We start from the raw sequence: 22,847 nt of genomic DNA, 5'->3' as shown, positions 1-22,847 counted from the left end.
ACCCCAAATATTATTACATAAAGTTCTTTAAAATCAGTGTGCTTAACTAAATTTTGCTAAATATTTATATTATTTTTATTGATGAATTAATATTTAACGGCCGTAAAGTATTTCTAATTTGAATTTTTTCTGAAAAATAAAATTTATTGCATGTGATAAAAAATTTAGCAAAAGGCTGCTATTAAATGAAACGGACTTATTGATATTGGTCACTGACTCATTAGGTTTGAGAAAACAATGGCTACCAACTGAAAATTTAAATTTACAGGTCTAAGGGTGGGTAAATAAAGGTATAGTTTTATGAAATCAATCCGGGTCAAACTTCTAACAGGTGTATCATAGATTATAAAGTTCAAGTTTCAGTTAAAATAGTTTGAAATTTCACTTACAATAAACATTGTAACAAAGTCAAATGAAAGATTACAGTTCAGAATAACATATGTTAATGTTATTTATTAACACACATGTGAGCTCTATGTGCATACCTTGTTGGTCAACAATCTACATATGGTAAACTATCTGCATCATTTGCATATGATTTTAACAGTAGAGTACCTTCAAATTAAAAAAAAAAACATTTAAATATTTTTCTGACAAAAGTCTCAACATGATCTCAATGACATACATACACTTGAAGATTCATTCCATGGAACCACAGCTACTAATCTATAAGTAATGTCAGTTGGGATTCAAGAAATTACTTACAATCAAAATTTATAAATGTATGAAAATTGTTGCTCTGATTTAAATTTCTGAAGGAATACATAAAAACATTTAAAAGTTTTGTTTTTGATTCGCTAAAAAGATTTTCATTAAATAAAGAGATACCAGAAAATAATGACTTATTTTGAAAAAACAAAAAAAATATTGAAGTGGTTTTTTCTGCAGTTTTAAAAGCTTAATTCTATTTTCTGACAACAAAAAAAAAAATATATATATATATATATGTATATATAGTTTTTGTCTTTACAAATAGCTAAAACTAAAAGATAATAATTTTACAAAAATTCAATTTAATAAACTAAAATATTAATTTTTACATTATATCAAAAACTATTTTGAGAAATTTTTTTATCACATTTGAGTGCAATATAAAGCATAATATATCATACATACTGTAATGAACAATGTAAATGATATTAAATACAACATTTTGTACAAATGAAAAGTTCAAATGTTCATATGTATATTTTTTTAACATAAATCAAAAATCTTATTTGATAATATAGTGCCCTTAAAAGTCTATATCCGTCCCTTTCAATTATGTCTAAACTCCTGAGAAGCATAGACATTTATTAACTAATGTCTATACTCCTCGCATCCAATTCCAAATAAATCATACGCTTTGGTTAAATAAAGATCTACAATGCAATTAACAGTCATATCCAAGTAAGAACTGTTACTTTTTTTCTTATTAGGAAGAGAACTCTGCAATGACTTGTTTAAGCTTTGATTCAGAGAGGAAGGTAGAAGCTGCTGTGTTGCATTCCTTTTTTTTCTGGAAATATCAGTTTTCTTAGGAGGAGTTTCCTTTTTACTTCCAGCAACATCATATGAAATATTTTTTTCATCTGGCAACGGAACAATTACAGGAGAATCCCTCCTTATCCCAGATTTGGAGTCGCACTGTTTTTTCTTCCTTTTTGGACTTAACTCATCAACTGAATTAGAGACACTATCACCAATTAAATTTAGAGATTTTTTTCTACCTCTTTTAAGTTTTGGAAGGGTTTTTACCACTGGTGCTACAGCTTCAGTTTTTATTTTCTTTTGAGGTGGTGGCTCGTTTGTTTCATTGTCAAGACTAAAACCACTTTGTACAGTATACAAAACATTTTCTTCAGGATGATTTTGGTTGACATTGCGCTTAATTGAAGAAGGTAAAATATTCTTTAAAACATTTGACTTTGTTTCTACTACTTTTAATTCATCTTTCACAGTTTTCTCCGATATTGTGGGCAAACAAGCTTCTGATTTTATTTGAGAAGTTTTTCTTTTATTCCTTTTCTTACCCTTTACATCCCCGGAATCGACAATCAGTTCGGTTTCACTTGCGCTAGTGCAAGAACTAGTAGCATTTTTAATGTTTTTGTTTAACTTTACTGAATCCTCTTCAACTAAGGCTTCATATTTAGGATTCACATCAGAGTCAGATGTACTTGATCTGATGCAATTTCTTTTTCTCAAATTTCTTCTTTTGCCAATGGGGATTTCTTCATCTGAAATTTGAATAAAACCTTGATCTACTAAAGCGATATTTTTGATATCAGGACTAGAAATCTTAGATTGTGAGGCATCTTTTTCTTGCTTCAAAATAACAATTGATTCTTGACTCTCAACAGAAGCGATGTTTGACTTTGAATCATAAGAATCCACAACATAGTTATCTTTTAAGGCGAGTAAGGCATCAGAGCGTTTTCTATTGCTTTTTCTAACTGGTGTGCCAATCACTGTAGAATTTAAATTTTTATGATCTTGCAAGGCATTATTTGAGTTAGTGACATTCAGATCTGTTCCTTTCTTTGTTCTACCTCTACTTTTATGAATAGAAATTGTTGAAGGATTTTGTATTAAATCAGAACTAATATCAATAGCATTGTTTTGTGTTAAATCAGTGCTTAGTTTAATTTCATCCAAAGCAGGTTGCTTTTCCTTCCTTCCCCATTTCTTTCCAACTTCACATGATAGCATTTTAGGTATAGTTTCTGTATGAAGTTTTATATTTTTTGAAATTTCTTGATTTTTAGTGGCTGCTTCTTGAGTTTTTTCAATATTATGGTCTTGAGATGAATGGCTTAGAAGGTTTTTGGTATTTTGACGAAGCAAATTTTTCTTTTTGTTTGGACTAGCTAAAATTGGTTCTTGTTTAACTTTCTCAATTAAAGAAATATTTTCTTCAAGCGTGTTTGTTATAATCACCTTTTCCTTTTTTGGCCTTCCTCTTTTACTGATTGGAGAACAATTCTGATTAGGTTCCACATGGGTTTTATTTTTAATGCTTTGTACAGTGCCCGATTTTGACGAATCATTTTCAGCGAGTGTTCCGCTAACATGTCCCTTTTTACCTCTTTGATTTAAAGAATGTTTCGTTCCTCTTTTATTACTTATACCAGAAGTAGAAGGTTCATTAGATTGATTTAGTAAGGAGTTCTGTAGTCTACTGCTTACTTCTGAACTCAGACCTAGACTTTTCTTACTACGTATATCTGCCTGTAAAATCTTTTTACTAGAGTCATGTTTCAGGTCATCATTAAAACGTTCTGGATACACTTCACTGCTGACTTCGCAGGACAATGAGCCTTGATTAGTTGAAGTTGAATTGGGTGAACCTTCGGGAGTTGAGGATTCGAAAGCACGAGGAGAATACACTAAAATCTCCTCGTGTGTCATTTTTTCAACATTAATTGAAAATGGCTTCATTTTTAAATGGTCAAAATCTTTTCTCTGCTTTCTTCTTTTTCTTATCTTACTCCTGGAAGTCATACTTGGAGAATTAGAAGTTTTAGAAGAAACTAATGGTTTCTTTTCATTTCTTATGACCTTTATAATAGTCTCTGGGGTTATTTCTTCAGATTCTTTTACAATAAGTGCCATATCATATGGATTTTCTTTAAGGAGAAAATCAGTTAAATTGGTAGAAGACTCACCATCAGGTTCATGTTTCTCTTGACTTTCTTTTGAAAGCATTGAACTTGCAGACATTGGAGCACTTTTACTTAATTCATCTTTCTCTTGGCTTGCGGGGGTAATTGTCTGTGTTTTTTCTTCCACAGGAAAAATAGGCATAGACTCTAAAGATACAGGAATATGGTCTATATATTTTCCCTCATTTTGGAAGCAGTCAAATACTGTTGTTTTTACTTCAATAGGAAGAAGAGACCTTTTATAATTATCATTTGTATGATCTGAAAGATTACCATTGCTCATCTCATCCAAGCCTGAACATTTTGCTTGAACTATAGCAGAAAGAATTTCCTCACCAGTTAATTTATCATTATTAGGAACATCTAAGAGATTTTTGGTGTTATTTTCTTCTCTGGCTAACAAATCAGTTTTCTGATTTTGATATTGGTTACCATTTTTAAAATCTGAGGAAAGGTCTATAAATTTTTTATTGCCATTAATTTCTTCTTGAGTGGGAAATTTTATTTTACTGTGGGTGCTTTTTTTGGAAGCAAGTATTTGATTTAATTTATCATACTGCTGCGTCACAAAATCACTTTCTATTACTTCTGCCGAAGAGATATCAGCATTTTCTTTATCATTTTGAAAGTTCCCAGATGTAACTAGTTTTACTACTGTAGGTGAAGATTTTTTACTGTCTTTCGAATTACAAACATTATCATTTAATTTTTGACCAGAAATCATTTTTGAAGGTAAACTTTCATCTAAGGGGGACTTCTCAGTAGTATTTAATTTTGGAAATTCAGATTTCTGCTTAGTATCTGACGAAAGAATTTTACCATCCTCTATATCATCATTTTGTGCAGCTAATTTCTTAATCAAATCTGTGTACCTAGGTGAAAGTGTATCTTGCAATGAAACATTTTTTTGTTCACTTTCATGTGGTGCACTAACATCACTACATGAAGTTTGACTTTCAGGGAGTAAAACAAGGTCTTTTTGAGTTTCATCTGTTTTGGGTTTTAAGTCAAGTTGCTTCATAAAAGAATAAGGCTGTGAATCATTATTTGATTTACTTAGTGAATCACTAGGACTATTGCAAATACTGTTCAAAAAATTCAGATCATCACCATCACTCCAAACATTCATGTTTTTTTCGCCACACGTTTTTCTTGAAGGTGTTTCACGGTTATTAGATCTGTTTCTAGGTTCTTCAATATCTTGCGATAAATCAATGAAAGGTATGTTGGCATCTTCCGCTTCCCCGTCTGCAAGATTTAACTTTTCTGTTAATTCTGACTCATCAGTTTTAATTTCAATTATACCTAAGTCATCAAATGCTTCAAACATAACCATGCACACATCTACCAAACTAATACAATGAGGCGGGATAGCTGCAAATTTTAAAACTTCGGGATTTAAATCATTACACTCCAACCAACAATCAGAACTTGGATCCCTAATCCATGATACAAAATGGTCAACGGTCATTTCCTCAGACTTTTCTAGAGTCATCAAACCTGTGACTTTGTATTCGCGTCCATATATGGAAAAATCTAGGGGATACAATTCCCCTTTACCAGCTCCATTTTCAAAATGGAAAATGAGGCATTTAGGTAAAACCTTGTATGACACTTTGATTCGTTGTTCTTGATCTTTACATGAGGGACATTCACTGACAAAAAAGGGTGAGCTGGGTTGAAATGCAACAACTTTTGGAAGAGTTATAATGGGTTTATTAATGGTTGTGGTACGATTCATACCGCACTTTTCACATAAAAATGATTTTGTATATTCGACTTCAAAGAACTTTCTAACAGTTTTATCCTCACGTATTAAATTCAACAGAGAGCAGAATGCACTCTCTGGATCACCATTATTGTACTTCAAGATTGGCTGCAAATACGCCAATGATGAATCTTGAACAGTGCTCAAGAACTTTTTCGCTATTGCAAGTCTTTGCTCAATATTCCAGTCACTACTATCATCATTAAGTAAACAAATTGCTTCATTATAATATTTTACAATTGTTTTTACGTGTGCCGAACCATTTATGTCACACTCGTACCTGAGTGTTTGATTATGGGCCAGCAGAGCCATAGATGCATCTAACCAACAAACATTTGAAGTATTCTCCCACATGCAGTAATTTAAATTTAAAATTTCAGTTTTTGGAATTATGCGAAAATCTGCCTCATTGAATGTTCCCACAATTTCACTCGACTCACTCTCAGAATTCTTTAATGCAATCTCAAATTTTAACCCTTTTTCACCCTTTGAGCTGTTTTTAGAATTCGCTGATGATACAGAATTTTTAGATTTACTTTCATCAGTTTCGCCAAAGCCACCCTTTTTCTCTTTAAGTTTATAAATTGCACAATCCAATCTTTCTTTTTTACGAGCATTGTCTTCTTCAGGATTATCAGAAGAGTCAGCTCGATTTCTTCGGGTAGCCATAGTGTTACCCACTTTTTGTTTCCTTTACTAGAAGAAAAAACAAAAATTTTTGTTAAAAAGATGTTTAATAAATATTAGAACTTTGATAACCGAAAGTAACTGGGGTCAGACTTATTTTGGATAATCAAACTATTTTGATTATATATGAAGGGCATTCAAATGAAACCTGGTCACTAGTGTAAAGTAACGGTAATGATTTTATTAACTCACAGATGTAGTTATACACAGTACACATACTAAAAAATCGTCACCAAAACTGCTGGCACATTTATCTCATTGCAACACGAACCGGTCGATTCCACCTTTGAAGAAGCTAGTAGGCTGCTGTCGGATCCAGACCTGGACCCAGTCACACAAGTCGCCGTCCGCTGTGAATCGATGTCTGCGAATAGCTTGTTTTGGAGGTCCAAAAACATGAAAGTCACATGGTAAAAGGTCTGTACTGTACGGTGGATGTTCCAGCGTTTCCCACCGAAACTGCTGCAATGTCCAGTAACTCGTGCCCCTCAAGGAATCTTTTGCGCCCTTCTACAACACTTGAACCACTCAGACTGTACTTACCGTACACTGCTTCATCCATCGATACATTTCCTGACCTCCAACTCCCTCCGCCGCTAAAAATTGAATCACTCCTCGTTGTTTCTGCCTACTCACCTGCATGTTCCGTAATGGACGCTAACTTCTGCAACCACCTTCTCTATGGCATGCAACCACACTGTGGCTATGCAAACGTCAAATGTTACGCATGCGTCAGTCTCTCTACCAATATGTGGAAATAAGTAATTTCAAGTTATAAATTTAAGTGTTTTAGTCTCTTGCAGATTCGTCTCCAGGATGGAAGTGAAGAGAAGTCAAGAAATAATCAGCTAATCAATGTGACGTAAGACATCGTGTTCTATAAAAGAACAAACAATTTTTTTTTCATGATGTATGAGCAGCCCGCCTTTCCTTTTAGTCTTTGGCTGATGGCCTGATATCCATCATAGGATTATGATTGTAGATGTTGATTCTGTATATATTTATTCAGCATTACAATTTTTAAATTTAAATTAAACATTTAAAGTATTAATAAATGTTGTGTACAAGTTTACTTGTGTTTTCATCATTTTTAGCGTACTCTGCATTGCGAGTTAAACCGACAAAGGTTATGGGCCTTTACCCACGTCAACGATACAGATACAGAAGAAATTCTATCTGGGAGTTGAAATATTTATTTTAATAGCAGGAAGAAACCAAATTTTGAATATGGAAGGAAATTTAGAATCAACGAGTTTAGCTTTTCCCAAACTTGGAGTATTCAACTACGATAGTTGGAAGTGTGACATGAGAGTAGCTCTGATGGATCGTGGAAGTTGGGAATTTGTCGGTGACTTAACTAGTAATTCATATCAATCTCATTGTTAATAATGCATCGATATTTTAGTATCAATGAATGTCCTATTTTATTATCGGTGTATAAGTCGACCCACTGATTTTCTCAACATTTTGGAAATTAGAAATGAATATGAATAATCTTTCAGAATAAATTTATTCTTTAGTCATAACTAAACTTTTATAGAATCATGCCTATGTCTAGTTAAGAGATCAGGAGTCTGTTTAGAAGAAATTTGGGTCTGTTAACGGACCCTTCACAAAATATCTTTTCATAAAAACGGACCCTTCACAAAATATTTTAACTTAAAAACGAACCCTTCACAAAGTACAGGGTGTCTATAAAAGAACTCCAGGGTTTTGAGGCAAAATATTTTAATGAAATAAAAAACATATATACATGTTTTATACATGACTGAAAAGCTTACAGTTTCAAGTTTTTTTTAACACTTAGTAAAGTTCTATATGAGCCCCGTTAGTGGCACGGCAGATGTCTAAACGGTATTCTACCTCTTCCCATGTCCTGGCGAGCATGTCTGGGGGGACGGTTGCCACACAATTGACTATTCGTTCCCTGAGATGTTGAACATCACGAATTTTCTCTGCATACACAAGATTCTTGATATGCCCCCAGAAGAAAAAATCCAACGGAGTCAGATCAGGGCTCCTTGGAGGCCATGGTATAGGTCCCTCCCTTCCGATCCACCTGTTGCCGAGCGTCCAATGCCAAAAACTGAAGAGTGGCGGGGCCCCATCTTGTTGAAAGTAAACTAAACCCTTCTCCGCCTCAATGTCATCTAACTGAGGAAAAAGATACTCCTCCAACATATCACAGTAGACATCACCATTGATATTTATTTCAATAAAAATAAACCGACCTATGATTCTGTCATGCATAAGCGCACACCAAACATTTACTTTGGGTGTGTCGCGTTCGTACTCGACGAACTCATGGGGCGGCTCAGAACCCCAAATTCTGCAATTATGCCGGTTTACGTGACCATTCACATGAAAAGAAGCTTCATCACTAAAAATTACACTTTTTAAAAAATTATTATTGTCATCAATTTTATCTAGCATTGAAACAGCAAAGTCGTATCTCTTAACCTTGTCTGCTGGTTTGATGTGGTGTACAAGTTGAATCTTGTAAGCAGTTAAACGTAGTCTTTTATGAAGTACCTTACCGACAGTTGATCTTGGTAACCCCAACTCCAGGCTGCGTCTTGTCAACGATTTCTTAGGGCTTCGAAGGCATGAAGCTCGGATTCTGTCCACTTTCTCTTGAGAGACACTCGGCCTACCCGGCGACTTTTGCTTCAAAACACTTTCTGTTTCCTTAAATGCACTGAACCATTGGCGAATGGTTTTGTCATAAGGCGGGTTAACACCATAGTTACGTCGAAAGTTTCTTTGTACGGTAACTAAAGACTTCGTTTCTATGAGCCAAATAACACATTGAGCCTTTTGTTGCGGAGTCGCCATCATTTCAAATTTCGCGACGTCATTTCAAGGTCAACGCCCTGCAACGCCATCAACAGTTGATACAAACATTCAGAGAAATCGACTAAATTTTGCTATCTTTTATAGTTAGTGAGATATGAATTTTTAAAACCCCGGAGTTCTTTTATAGACACCCTGTATTTTAACTTAAAAACGGACCCTTCACAAAATGATTTTTCTTTTAATCAGACCCTTCACAAATTTGTTTATCTTCATTATTATTTTGTTAATCGAATAAACCCTTTCCAGGGCAGAAAACAAAAAAGATGGATGTAAACGAATTAAGTTTTGTCTTCGGCAGACGATTCTTCCATTATTCGTCTGAAATTAATATTCTGCGTTCAGCAGTATAGGCTAAATACCAAATATTTGTATGTTGCATCTCTAATTTAGAAGTAGCAATTGTTGTTTATTTTTTAAAATTAATTTTTTTAATTATAATTTTACAGTGTTGAGCATAATCTTGTATATCTTTACAATTTAAGAACTCCTTGAAAAAGTTTTTTTTTTTTGCAATAACGGACCCTATTTGCACAAATTCATAAAAGCGGACCCTGTTTGAAAGAATGTGAGTAATTTTTTCACAATTTCACGAAAAACGGACCTTTCACAAAATGTCTGGACAGACCCCTGGAGATGGTAACTTACAGAAGTTTAACCGTATTTGATAATGCTAAACATTTTCGTTACCAAATTCTGTATTACCGTATTGCATACTATCATTGTAATATAATTTTGTAAATAACAAGTAGTAATAAAAAATGAATAACAATAAAAAATAATAACTACATCAAAACACATAGTTTCTTTAAAAAAATATATATACCTTAATCCCACAGTTTCGAAATCGACAAAATCTGGTTTTATAAATCTTCTCTCTTTCAGCTTTGAACCTGTTTGAGAAACATTTACATAAATAAGTGCTAAAATATTTAAATATTGTGATCATGTGAATCATAACAGGTGTTATTAATTACATACAATGTTAGAGAAACTTAGAATAATAAGAAAATGCACCTTTTCTTTGAGAACCTTTAAATCATAAGCCATTTTTGCAAAGAGGAGAGTGGGCATGTGTTTATTAAAATCTCAAACATTACCCTTCTGCATATATTTCTAACAAATAAAGAAAATTTTATCAATTTAAATTCAGCTTAATTAAAAACTTATTAAGAAATAAAAAAATGATTTTGCAAATATATTTAGCAGACAAAAGAAAATATTTTATTAGTTTTTAAGTTATAGAAAACTATTATAAATAGATATTTTCTTATAACTTTGTTATTAGTATTGTAATTTGGTGACACTCAATAGTTCAAATATGGCACTTATTATGAAGCAAAGGTCGAGAATCGTTCTTAGAAAATTTTAGACAGATTTATTTGATTTTAATCAGATTTTTTCAGTTTGAGTTAATTAAATCTTTTTCAAAAAAATTTACTAAGAAATTATTTTATTATTAATGAAAACACAAGCTAACAAATCCTGAAAGTAATTTCATAAATCTTTTAAAAAAAAAAAACTTCTGAAATGCAAATGAAAAGATAGCCTGTTTTGCACCTTAGTTTTGCCTGAGTACCAAAACAGTACCTTAGTTAACTTTCCCTTAATTGCTGGTTGACATGTTTCTAAATTAAATAGCTTAACTTACCTAAAAATTAAAAAAAAAAACTCATTGTTAGAAAAAAAAACAATCTAAATTTATTTATTACCTTTCTTTCATGCTATAATAGGAAAATTTCCTGTCTAAACTATACATACTAATTAGTTTAAAACGAGGTTTCTAGAATTTTTATTGCAATTATGTCATCAGTTAAAATTTCTTAAAAATAATATTTTTCTTAAAAATATAGCAATGTATATAAAAAATATATTAAATAACTAAACTATATTAAATATCTTAATTCTGTTCATAGAATTTTAAAAAATTAAAAAAAGAAATCAAATTAAAAGCATTAATACAGGTTCATAGATTTATTGTGTACACAGTATTAATGAAATATTTCTGAAAAATCCACATCTCTATTTTTTAACTGGATATACATATTTCAATTAAATACTTCTCAAATCAGTCAATGCCCCATTAAAATATTTATTTCCAGCTCAAATAAGATATCTGATGGGTCAATTTGGTTAAATTGAAAATTTGAACACACAAATTGAATTAATGTTATGAAATCAATAAACAATATTATGAAATTAAACAATGTTATATTATGAATGTAATGTTATTAATTGTTATGAAATTAATAAACAATGTTATGAAATTAAACAATGTTATGTTATGAAAACAATGTTATTATTTGTTAAGAAAGTTTTCCAACTCCATGTTCACAATGGGGAGATTTCCATATCCTGATCTGTAGCAGAATAACTTCAGAGTAGATGCCTGCAAGAAACTAAAAAACACATCACAGAAAGGGACCAACTCAAAAGGTTTAACTCGTGCAACCCTTGTGCAAACATCTACGCGTCTTTTGTAAAAAAAATTTCAAGTTTAAAATCTAATTGGCACCTAGGCGATTGTAGTCGGCACAATAGATCATGATAGGGAAACATCAATTTCCCAGCTCCTAATTAATGCTTAACCAACAGTTGCAATGATTAAAGACTTAGAGAACAAACTATCCATTATATAATGAATACTTCACACAAAAATAACTTAGAATTCGGCCAACTTTCGATTAAAATCAGAATGATTAAAACTTTCAGAAATGAAATTTAGAAATAAATTCGATTATTTAAAATACGGAATCATCTTTCAACTCAACTAAAAATAATTTAAAATTTCCAAAATGAAGCATTTAAACAAAAAGACTGATTGAAACTTTCTTATGAAAAACTGAACTTCACACTCAATACACATATAATTTAAAATATTTTTAGAACATTTACCCAATTTATGGGAATATTTCCGCTTCATGATCTGATTCCGTATCGTAATTTTAAACTTTCAAATTTTTAAACAAAACATATAGAAGTTTGCTCTTCAAGTTGGAATCTTCCTGAGATTTTCCGCTTTGTTTTTTTAGTTTCATGCAGGCCGCTGCTCGAAAGTTACCTAGACTTGTTAATCTTCTTCATTTTATATTCTACACGACCTTAGTTTTAAACAATTGAAAAGGTTAGAAAAGTTTCATTCCAAAAATTATTAAAACTATGATTAAAACTGTATGATAAAAAATTAAAGACAAAGAAAAAAAATACTTAATTTTTTTTTAAAATACACTATATGCAAACAAAAATTAATTCGACTATGATTTGATTTATGTTGTCTGTGTTATAGAAGTCGCGCATAGCTTACAAATAAGTTAGATTTTGTGATTAAAAAACAAGCACTTAAAGTAAAAAACATGTATTACTTTAAAGATAATAGCCAAAATAAACAAAGCAATATACAAATACAAGTAAATAGATCGATTTCTAATATCTCTAAATTCACAGAGTCGGAGATCTTATATTTACAATCAATAAAAATAAATAATTAAAAAACAAGATGCTTACAGAATCTGAATTAGAACTTATTTACATTGAAAGATAAATTTTAGAATTTCATTTTCGTTCGGTACCGAGTAAGAACAAAATAATGAAAACAAAGTTTTTAATAATTACGGTTAACAGTTAATATGAAAGACATTTAACTTAAAGGGTTATTCTCACTATATGTGATTTACACATCTCCGATAAACGACAATGAGAGAAAACAAAAACCGAAAATCGGATTGGTAAAATGTATTTTGTCTAGTAAATGATATGTCCAGTATGTATGGACCAAAAGTATGGACTTGGAAAAAATTTCAAAATATTGTTTGACGACTTTATAAGATTATTCTTATACTCTATGATGCTGTGACGTAACTACTATTACGATTATTAATCATCAATTGGCTAGTATATAACCCATTACTGATTCAATTCAATCTTGAGGTACCTTTCCTTTCGATAGATGAAGGTTGACATTGTCGAATGCTCTTACCTCACATTGGTGACCCGGATGTGATATGATCACGCGTACTTCGATGGATGGTCCGGTGGACTGGTCGTTAAGACACGGTTCCTAGCAAATCACCGAACGGTCAGTGCGCGTGTGGGTGACCACTTGGATCAGTCTGCGTAGGGACCGAGGGTGTGCGGTATTGGTCCTCGTTAAACTGTTCTGCCATAATGTGCTCGATTTCGCGTGCAGGTCGTCGGGCTACCGAAGCGGGGGTGCCATCCCCTCTGCAGAGGATCAAAATTGTGATGGCATGTTTCGGATCATCCTCCGGGTCCGGGATGTTTCCCAGAACTTCGCCAATAGCCCATTGTGCAGGTCTAGTGTGACGTAAATGAACAAATCAATCAATCAATCGATGGACGGTCCACATTGAACAGTTGACTTGCTATTTGTGACTGCGTCATCGTTCTCCTCACTCTGTTGCTTCTCAGTCTCATTCACACACAACGGGCACACACTCGACTGCTAACAGCAACATAGGAGGGACCACACGCACACAACCGTGAATATAATACAACTCTCACGTCAAACGCTTAGATCGCGGTGAACTTAATACAACTCTACGGGTCTTTCGCAAATACGGTATAGAGTGTTATCCGTTCATCGAATTCTATGGTGTAACTACCATTACGATTATTAAACATCAGTTCTCAAATTATCTCAATGATTCATAATCTAAACTTTAGATTGAGCTAATAATGAAATCACAAGAAAACACACTGTAAACATAGGATGTATCCACTATTACGAGAAATTACCTAGTCTCACAGTCAAAATCCTAACATTAAAGATAGAAAAAGTGTATGTTTATAACAAGTTAAAAATTACCAGCCATCCGCTATTACCACTAAGGATTTCATTTATCAGCAGTGCGGTTCCATAGATATTAATTTTTTTCATCTATGGTAGTATAAAATTTTGTAATAATTAAAAAATAATAATGCAGACGCACATTAAAATGCATTTGGAAGCAATTTCCACAAATAGAGTGCGTAATGTAGATACATTTTTTTTTACTTGCTTTTCCTTTTTCTTTCTCTCTTTTATTTACAATTTCTCCATTTTGTCAACAAAAAAAAAAAAAATAATAATAATAATCTTGAAACATTTTCATTACATTGGAGTCTTTCAATACGTAATTTATGATGGTAATTGATAAATGCAGTGTAAGTCCGTTATAACGACAATTCATAATAGCTTCTGATTTCGTTATAATAGCAAACTTGTCGTTATAAACAAATACACATTTGTAATGTTAAAGTAAAAAGACTAAAAAATGATTTACCACTTTTTCTTTTTTTTTGAAGGAATATTTGGAGTTAAAATAGATATCAAGACTAAAGTGCTTTTGTCTACAGAAGACTGAATTACGTAGCTCATGAAAGGCAGTACTTTCTACAACAGGAATGTTTGAACAACAGGATTCCAAGTCATAAAAATGTTTGGCCGAAAGAAAATGAAACGAAGTGCAATATTTTATGACGTTATTGATCAAAGTGAATTTCGATTTTAATATTACGTTGTTACAGGAGTCATGATAGATATGAGGTCAATAAAGGCGCATTCTTTTGAAGAGCAACGCAGGATTTCTAATAATGGCAGAACTTTTTTTTAATTGGGACGAAGATAACTTAGCAGGTGGGTGCACACACATTGCTTCATAAAAATAAAATTATAAGAATGAAACAATGTCCGTTTATCGCTTTTTTGCATTGATATCAGAAAGAAATAAAAACTTCTTTCTGATATCAATACAGAAAAGCGATAATTAAATTTAAACCTCCTTCATTCAATATTGCTCTCTTAAACAATGGGAAAATCCATAGAACATAAAACACTATGATATAATAGCGAAAGGCTTACAATTTTTAATTCGTTATAAGGATAAAATTTTTGTATCTTTAATATTAGAATTTTGATTGTGACTTTGAAATTTGTTGTAATCGTGAACTTCCCTTACTGTACTCGTTATATCGAACTTACACTGCATGTATTTATATGTTCTGATTTTCTCTTGAAGTTACAATAATTTACTTGAAAATGTTAATGCACTATCTTAAAATATCTTAACATAAAAAATTTAAAAAAATGTTATTTCTTGCTTTAAAAGCATTTTTTACCATTTTTTTAAAGAATTAATTATTTTTTAATCTTTTATTCTGGGTACTATTGTTTTGAAAATAAACACCTCTATTTATTTTCGCTTGACAATGCAATTTTTATAGTTAATACAATTCAAACCATTTTGCTTTTGTTTAAATGAGTTGACAAATAACAATTGTTGTAAATCCCCTTCCAATTGCATAAATTTTTAGATTCTTTTATACAGTTCCTCAGATTGGCAAAATACACAAAAATTGTAACTCCGTTCCTCTGTCTTAAATATAGGGTCCATATTTTCCAGATTGCTGTTATTCTCGAATTTCGACGGTCTAAAATCCAAATCAATCGGAAAAAAAACTATGCAATTCAGAGAATGTAGATTTTTACCCCTGATTTCGAAACTAATATCGTCGGCTCAAATTAATTTGCATATTTCAGGTCAATCCATTGAACTATTTACATTTCCCTGTGATGTATGAAAGTATTCCGTTTCTTACTTTATGCTCCGTTCACGTGAGATATTTTAAGTGCTGTTTAACAATCTTTCAGGAATTCCTAATGACGAGGATTCTCTATTATAACCAGTGAATAAAGATCATAAAAAATATTATCAAATACTTGAAAATTAATTCTATATAGAATTTAAAAAAATCTAAGTTGAGGAATATTTTAAGTTGCATTTGAGTAAAAATAACAAAAATAAATGAATAAATAAAATGAATAAATAAAATGAATAAATAAAATGAATAAAAAATAAAATAAAAGACAGAGTCATGGGGAGTGAGAGGGAGGGAGAAAGATGTTTGAAATGCGTGTAACGTCAGCAAGCAGTCTCCAATTCTTTCGTAATATGGCAGAGCATAAAAATAAATATTCTGTACTAATAGAGAATTTTTGCATGTATTATGGAATGATACAGTATTAAAAAAACGTTACAATTACAATTTTTTTTAAAATTAAATTTTTGATTTATCGGAGGGGGAGGATACTGCAAGAGATTAAAATATACAATTTTCATTCTTCTATTTTATTTATTTTTAATTTCATCATTCATCGTCCTTTTTCCTTTGAAGGGGAAGGGAAGGTACAACAAACTAATTTATCCATTAGTTTAAGTTCAAAAAAATATACATAACATTACAAAAGATGTTAAAAGTTTGATGACGAATTTAAATGTTCTCAAAATTGCGTAATTATTTTCGCATATTTCTTTTTTAAAAAAACTGAGTTACTTGCGTAGTTTTATAAATCAGATAAAATCAAAATGGATGAAACAAAATAAAATAAAATAAGAAAAATAATATTGTCTTCATTCTGATGAATTAGATTTCTGATCACGCAAGTTTTCACATTTTTTAAAATGACTGGAAACAAAGACAGGTTTTTACTTCTGCTCTATATTTTAAAAAAAAAAAAAAAAAAAAAAAAAGCCGCCACAGCCCTTATTGGTGTTTAATTTAACTTTGCATAATGTTTCGCTGTGCAATAACTTGAAAATATGAATATTATTGTAGTTTAATTTTCGAAGAATTTTATAATACATAATAAGAATTCTTCCTCGACTGTTGGAATGACAGCCCTTTATGGCCCAGAGCCTTTCCTAGACCATTCCTCCATTCTGCTCTTTTCCTTGCGATTGTTCTCCAGTTAGTAATTCTTAGGAATTTAAAATCCTCTTCCACACAGTCAAGCCATCTAACCTTAGGCTTATCTCTAACTCAAGTTTCCATTGGTTTTTAATTGAAGATCTTAAATGTCAAGGAAGAAGAATCCATTCGACAGATGTAGACCGAAAGCCTTAACTATAATAAAAATGATTAACTAATATTATTTATTAAATTGTACAGAAGTATAGCTACTTAGGTGAAATTTAGTGGGTTGAAAACAACTTTCTATTTTTAAACTTAACTCAAGTTATTAATTATTTATTTATCTTTTTAATTTGAATTCGTTCGAAATTTAATGCGACTTTAAGTCTTGTTTTCACATTTTTTTTCTCTTGTGAAGGGAAGTTAAAAAATATATTTCTTTCTCAATATATTTTTGCTGCAAAGAGAAGTAGATGAGAATATATTTCTTCCTCGAAATTTTTTTATTTGTTAAGCTCGCTCTTGTTTATTGAATTTAAAGGTAAAATAATAATAATAATAAAAATAATAAAAGGAATGGATTGCCAAAAAATGGCTGGTTTCCCTAAATTGCTACTTAACTTATTTAACCAATAAAATAAATAAGTGATTTAGACCGTATGGGATAGCTTGAAACTTTCGAAAAATGTATTGATATCAAAATCAGCACGGGAAAAAACTACTGTTCATCAATTTCCATCATAACATATGCATATGTCGACCAATTCAAATGTGTTAAGAATGTTAAAAGCGGGTTGATTTAATTTTTTATATATTTTTTGCGAAATAAATTAAGAAATCGAGTGCATTTGTTTGTTGTCAAAAATATCGACATTTGACCATTGAAAAAACTATGATAAGTGGGTGGGATTGCTGAGCAATTCCTTCCAGTAAAATAAAATAAATAAATAAAAAATGACGGAACACGTTAGCTTGTAACTGTAAGACTTATTGACTTAATAAATCTTTTTTAGTTGAGAAAAAAAAGCGCCTGAAAAGAAATTGCTCAGTAGTAAAAAACTTAGTTACAAACAAACAACCGATACTTTTTCATTTCTTTAAATAAAAAAAAATAATATATTGTAAGAATTTTATCAAAACGTAGTGATGTCAAGATTTAAGCTTATTATTCCGGTTTTGACTTTTTTTCTTCTCTTCTATTTACAACCACGCATTTCTACAGAAGACGATCCTAACTGAATGCTGATCTATTTCATCCTTAAATCGATAGATGGCAGCATCTGCAATTATTATCAATTCGGGGAGATGATGGAATTAATATTTACAAGCAGTCAAAATGGACGAAGTGAGGGAGGTTAAATTAAAAAGAAGCGATTCTATCGGATATGGATTTAGTGTTTTTGGTGGGAAGGGGTCTGGATTACCCCCCACTGTTTATCATATTACAGACGAATCTCCGGCTGCTGCCAGTGGTATAGTAAGTAAATTTTAAAAATTTTATTTTACACCACGTCGATCTTGTATGTTATTGTTGACGCTTGTTACACCGCTGTTTACAGCGCCGGCTGTCTGCTTAATCAAATGCCATGTGAATCACAGCTGACTACAATGTCGTCTAAAAAATTTTAAAATTTTAATGAAAAGAAACATTATTATAATAACTTATTATACGTCGTACAGATATTTTATGATTTTCAAATAAATAGCAAACTTTAGATTTTAAACACACTTTCTTGTTATGAAATTTAAATTAGTATTAGTTCTGCTTTAGATTGTACATTAAAAATCAGGAAAAAAAGTTTTTATTTTGTTATTGTTATATTAGTTATGTGTGACACATAATCACTGACTGCTTTCGCTGATTGCGTTATCTACTATGATGGAAAAGAAAATATATATCTATACCAAAGTGTCGTCATACCAGTGTGATTAGAAACAATTATCAATATAATTCGTATTGTTTCTTGCATACATTGTTTCTTTTCTACGACTATTACTTTTAACACTTCCATAACTGGATTAAAAATTAAAAATTGTTTCGATAGTTATGTTGTAACGGATATTGATTGTCACTCTGTTCATAAACAAAATTTCTCAGCTTATCAAAGTTTTGCTAATCGTAATATTCTATAAAAGTATCAGAATACTTTTTTTTATTATAGTTTATTTAAATATACAAAATGCAACAATACTAACATCAATGTAGAACATATTTATGTACTATTGTCTATATGTGATGTTTATATTTATATTCTGTAACAAATTTAAACAAAAATTTATGTACCACTATTTACAATCTGTATGAACAACATTAACATTACTGTTGAATATATGATGTGCTGTTGTTTTTACATTCTGAAACAATACTGAAAAAAATGGTTAAATATATTTGTATACCATTGTTTATACAGATATATATCATTGTTGTAACTATAACAAATTTTAAACGAATTTTTAAATGCATCCGCATAAGGGCATGAAGTAATGTCGAAACAATATTAACTTAAATGTTAAATACATTTTTTATACATTGAGTTTTTTGTTTTGACATTCTGTATAAACAATACAGAAACATTGATTTAGGCTTGAAATATAAATATTGAAAGACTGTTTTATAATTATTGAAAAATAAGTGTTTCTTTTGTTAATATTCTTTGTTATATACTATCACAGTATGCAAACGATGCACACACTACTGAAGAGCTTGATATTTTAACTATTACACTAAACTAAATGATCTTAAAATTGAGCTACAATTAACATGTTTGGTAAATTACAGTTATTATTTTTTGTCTTGCTTGGCTTTAGATGTTATTATCTTAGTTTGTTACGGATACTATCTTCTGTAAATAGTTTTTAAAAATACTTTGATTCATTCTTAAAATACTAAAACCATAAATATATAAATAAAAAAGTACATTTTATATTAATAGTTTTACTGTTAAGTGTGCTTATTTTGATTTTAGTTATTCTATAATAGTTGTAAAATCCTTTAACGCGTGAAAACTATTAATGAATATCGTTTATATTGTGATTTTATAAATTTTATTTTGCTTATGTAAAAAATAATCAGGATAAATAACATAGTTGTATGGTTGTCAAGCTTTTAAAATTAAAGTTTGTCTAACTCGCATCATCAAGCAGTTATCGTTTTTACTAAAGTAAAGTATGTTCTCTCAACTTAATTTTTTTTCGCTGTCACATTAATTAAAAAGCATTGTTTACAGATTATACTTTTTTTATGATCATAAGTTATTTTTTTTAATGAAAATTAATTTTTGTTTCCAAAAATCATGGAATTATTCGTACTACTATTAGGAATTGTATAATTCTACGCAAAGCTATGTAATTTTAACTGTCAAAAGAATACATTAGCTTAGCTATATAAAATACCATATATCCTAATGTTTGTATTTTTATATTGTCTGAGTATGTCTCATAGAAAAACTGGATATTTTAAACTGTGCTGAACACAAGTCTAAGTCTAACTAACATCTAGAGTAATTAAGACATTTAATTTTAAATGAAAGCATATCTCAAGAAAGGCTGAAAAAATTTTATATTCAAATTATGTAAAATGTTTTGATTTATTTTCTTCACATTTCTCGTAAAATCTGTTTTTAATCTTTGAGGTTCATTTTTGAATCAAATGAAAATTATAAATCTTAAAATATTTAATTTAAATGCAAATATATATTTAAAAGGTAATATTAGATATTCTTAGAGGAAATCTTAGTTATTTCTTCTTTGTACTTTATATATACATTTTTGTTATAGAGCTAAGTACTAAATTTATGATTCAATTGTTTGAATATTGATTTAAATTTATGACTTTAATCTGGTTTATTGAATCTGTCAATTATAGTTAGTAATTTAGACTACTTTTTTTTCATAAAATATTGTAACAGTGATACAAATTATTTAATTTTTATCCATGAATAAAGTGATTTGATTTGTAATTTAAATCATTGATTTAAGTTTTAAAAAAAAAATTCTTATTTTCAATTCAAATTGATGATTCATTTGTAATTGGTTTAGTTACTGATTTTGCTCTTTAATTTTCAACCAAAATATAATTCTAAATTGAAAGGGTATTAACAAATTGAAAAATTATTTTAATGTATAAGTATTACAAAATAAGTTTAATACTTACTTATCAATAAATAATCCAAAGGTTCGTGATTATTTTGATTTTTTTTTAAAAAATCAGATTTTTTTTATTGAAATCAGATTTTTTTGATTTAAATTGGATTTTTTTGATTTTTATTCAAATACACTGTAAGAACTTTGATTTATGACTAAAAAAAACTTTATAATGCTTAATAAGTATTAAATTAATATTAAAACTACATTATAAGAATATTTTAGAAGCTCTAACTACCTAAGACAATTTTTCATTATAATACATAGCTTTGAATGCATAGCAACCATTTTGAAGCAAATGCATGATTGAAATTTAAAGACTAGATGAAAGAGAATTTAAAGAATGCTTTAACTATTAAAACAAAGTTCCTTTTACCAAACCATAATTTTAATTTAAAATTGTGATTTCTTTTTTTTTCTTTTCTCTTGAGTTTTAAAATGACAAAATAAATGTCACAGATTGTGTTTTCAAATGTAGTCATTCATCAAAAAATAAATAAATATTTAATCTATATATTTTTATATTAAAATATTCAATATAAAAAAAATCTATGTACTCATTGAAGTTTTTTTTCACAAAATTTCTTTATAGAAAATTTGATAATGTCAAACATACTAAAAACATATTGTGAGAAAAAAAAAAACTAACTTAAATGTTTACTTTAATCTGTAATTTCAATCTCAAGAATCAAAAGATTTTTAAAAATGTAATTTCAAATGTGTTGGAATTTATCATATACCAAGAAAGAAAGTAATTTCGTTAACTAAAATTATTTAATGCAGCAGTAATAAATTTTAAAATTAAGAAAAGAAATGATAAAAGTATCAATAATTTAAAACACTGCTTTTTATTTATTTTTAATCAATATGTATATCAGTTGACCTAAATCAAGGATTTAAAAAAAGAAAAAATCATTTGATTCAAATCATGATTTAAATCGTGATTTAAATCAACAAACCCTGAAATAGACCCCATTAATTTTTTTCTGTTAAAAATTAACATAAAGAACATTAACTGCTAATGTTTTTCAACATTCAATTAAAACTAATTTTTTTTTAAAAATTATAATTTTTTATATTTAATCTGATTGAACTGTAAAATTTTTGTATATTATGGAAAGAGTTTTAAAAAAAATTCTGAAGCAGATTTTCACTACTTACAATTGTTCGAATGTTTTATTAAAAATAAATTTCCTTTTTTTATTATCTTTTTACAAATGCTAAAAAAATATGAATTTTATACTTTAAATTATTTTCCTTTATACAAGAGGTAACAAATATTTTTAACTATTTTCTTTACTGTTATTATTTGTAACCACAACTGTTAACACTTATGGGCTATGAACCAACTGGTAAACCTATTAAGTAATTACTTACCTCGATTCTGTATTGAAACCTTTTTTTATTATTAAAAAGCAGAGAGAAGAAAATCGCAGGGCTTGGATTAAATAGTAGAGTGATAAGCTATATTTCCCCCCAAAGATGAAATTCCCTTCCCCGTCAAACCTTTCATTAATATTGTTTCCAGATAGGTACTAAAGAGTTTAAAAAAATTTCTTCTAGTAAACATCACAAAAATATCATATTACCAATATGGAAATGGTTGTTTTTTCTCCCAAAATTCTTCAAAAAAATTGCCTCTTTGAAAAATATAAAAATGAGACTTATCGGTAAAATTAAAATAAAACTTTTCTTTAATTGCTATTCTCTTAATACAATGACTCTTTTTAATACGAAATATTAAGATTTCGCTTGTAATTTTTTTATGATAATAGCTGGTAACAATTTTTCAAATGCGAATTATAATTCAAAACATTTTGAATTTTTTCACACTTAATTATATTTATACACATCTACTAATTAAATATGTGTGTGGTATGTTTTAAAACTGCTTATATCTTTAATGTTAAACAATAAACTTCAAATGACGAGTTAGACAATGTTATATTAACTTTAATTTGTAATTAGCAGCCTTCCTGATTTCCCCGAGTTAACTCGTGTATGTATATATTGCAAACATTTATTATCCCGAGAATACTCGGGCATAGCAGAATTTGTCAGTA

General features: G+C 29.6%; 2 protein-coding genes across 10 annotated transcripts in view; one reads left to right on the top strand and one right to left on the bottom strand.

The window, feature by feature from the left end:
* Window positions 1–1,056: 1,056 nt before the first annotated feature.
* Window positions 1,057–12,561, bottom strand: LOC107456272 (uncharacterized). Of its 2 annotated transcripts, XM_043055538.3 has the most exons (4): window positions 12,457–12,548; window positions 9,970–10,068; window positions 9,779–9,845; window positions 1,057–6,108 (listed from the first exon to the last, which is right to left on the bottom strand). In XM_043055538.3, the coding sequence occupies exon 4, from the start codon at window positions 6,079–6,081 to the stop codon at window positions 1,300–1,302; it is 4,782 nt and encodes a 1,593-aa protein (XP_042911472.2). In that variant the 5' UTR covers window positions 6,082–6,108; window positions 9,779–9,845; window positions 9,970–10,068; window positions 12,457–12,548; the 3' UTR covers window positions 1,057–1,299. The 2 variants fall into 2 exon arrangements, with proteins under 2 accessions (XP_042911472.2, XP_015929581.3); XM_016074095.4 differs by lacking the exon at window positions 9,970–10,068 and having other exon boundaries at window positions 12,457–12,561.
* Window positions 12,562–17,917: 5,356 nt separating this feature from the next.
* LOC139426129 (PH and SEC7 domain-containing protein 1) overlaps window positions 17,918–22,847 on the top strand; it is a 166,549-nt gene continuing 161,619 nt past the window's right edge. For 4 of the 8 annotated variants that reach the window (XM_087153068.1, XM_087153071.1, XM_087153067.1 and 1 more), the window contains exon 1: window positions 17,919–18,118. In XM_087153068.1, coding sequence (XP_087009194.1) covers window positions 17,978–18,118 — 141 coding nt within the window. In that variant the 5' untranslated portion in view covers window positions 17,919–17,977. Of the gene's footprint in view, window positions 18,119–22,847 lie in introns of all 8 variants that reach the window. The other 4 variants (XM_087153069.1, XM_087153066.1, XM_087153072.1 and 1 more) reach the window with 2 other exon arrangements.

Source organism: Parasteatoda tepidariorum, chromosome 10, assembly GCF_982258835.1.
Source record: "Parasteatoda tepidariorum strain Cologne lab strain chromosome 10, Ptep-v5.0, whole genome shotgun sequence".
NCBI classification, from domain to species: Eukaryota; Metazoa; Arthropoda; class Arachnida; order Araneae; family Theridiidae; genus Parasteatoda; species Parasteatoda tepidariorum.
Note: the sequence above shows the minus strand (reverse complement) of the source record. Positions and strands in the feature narration are given on the sequence as shown.

Bases quoted from the DNA above. Each gene is read 5' to 3' on its own strand.
- LOC107456272 (XM_016074095.4), bottom strand. From the start codon at position 6,081: ATGGCTACCCGAAGAAATCGAGCTGACTCTTCTGATAATCCTGAAGAA.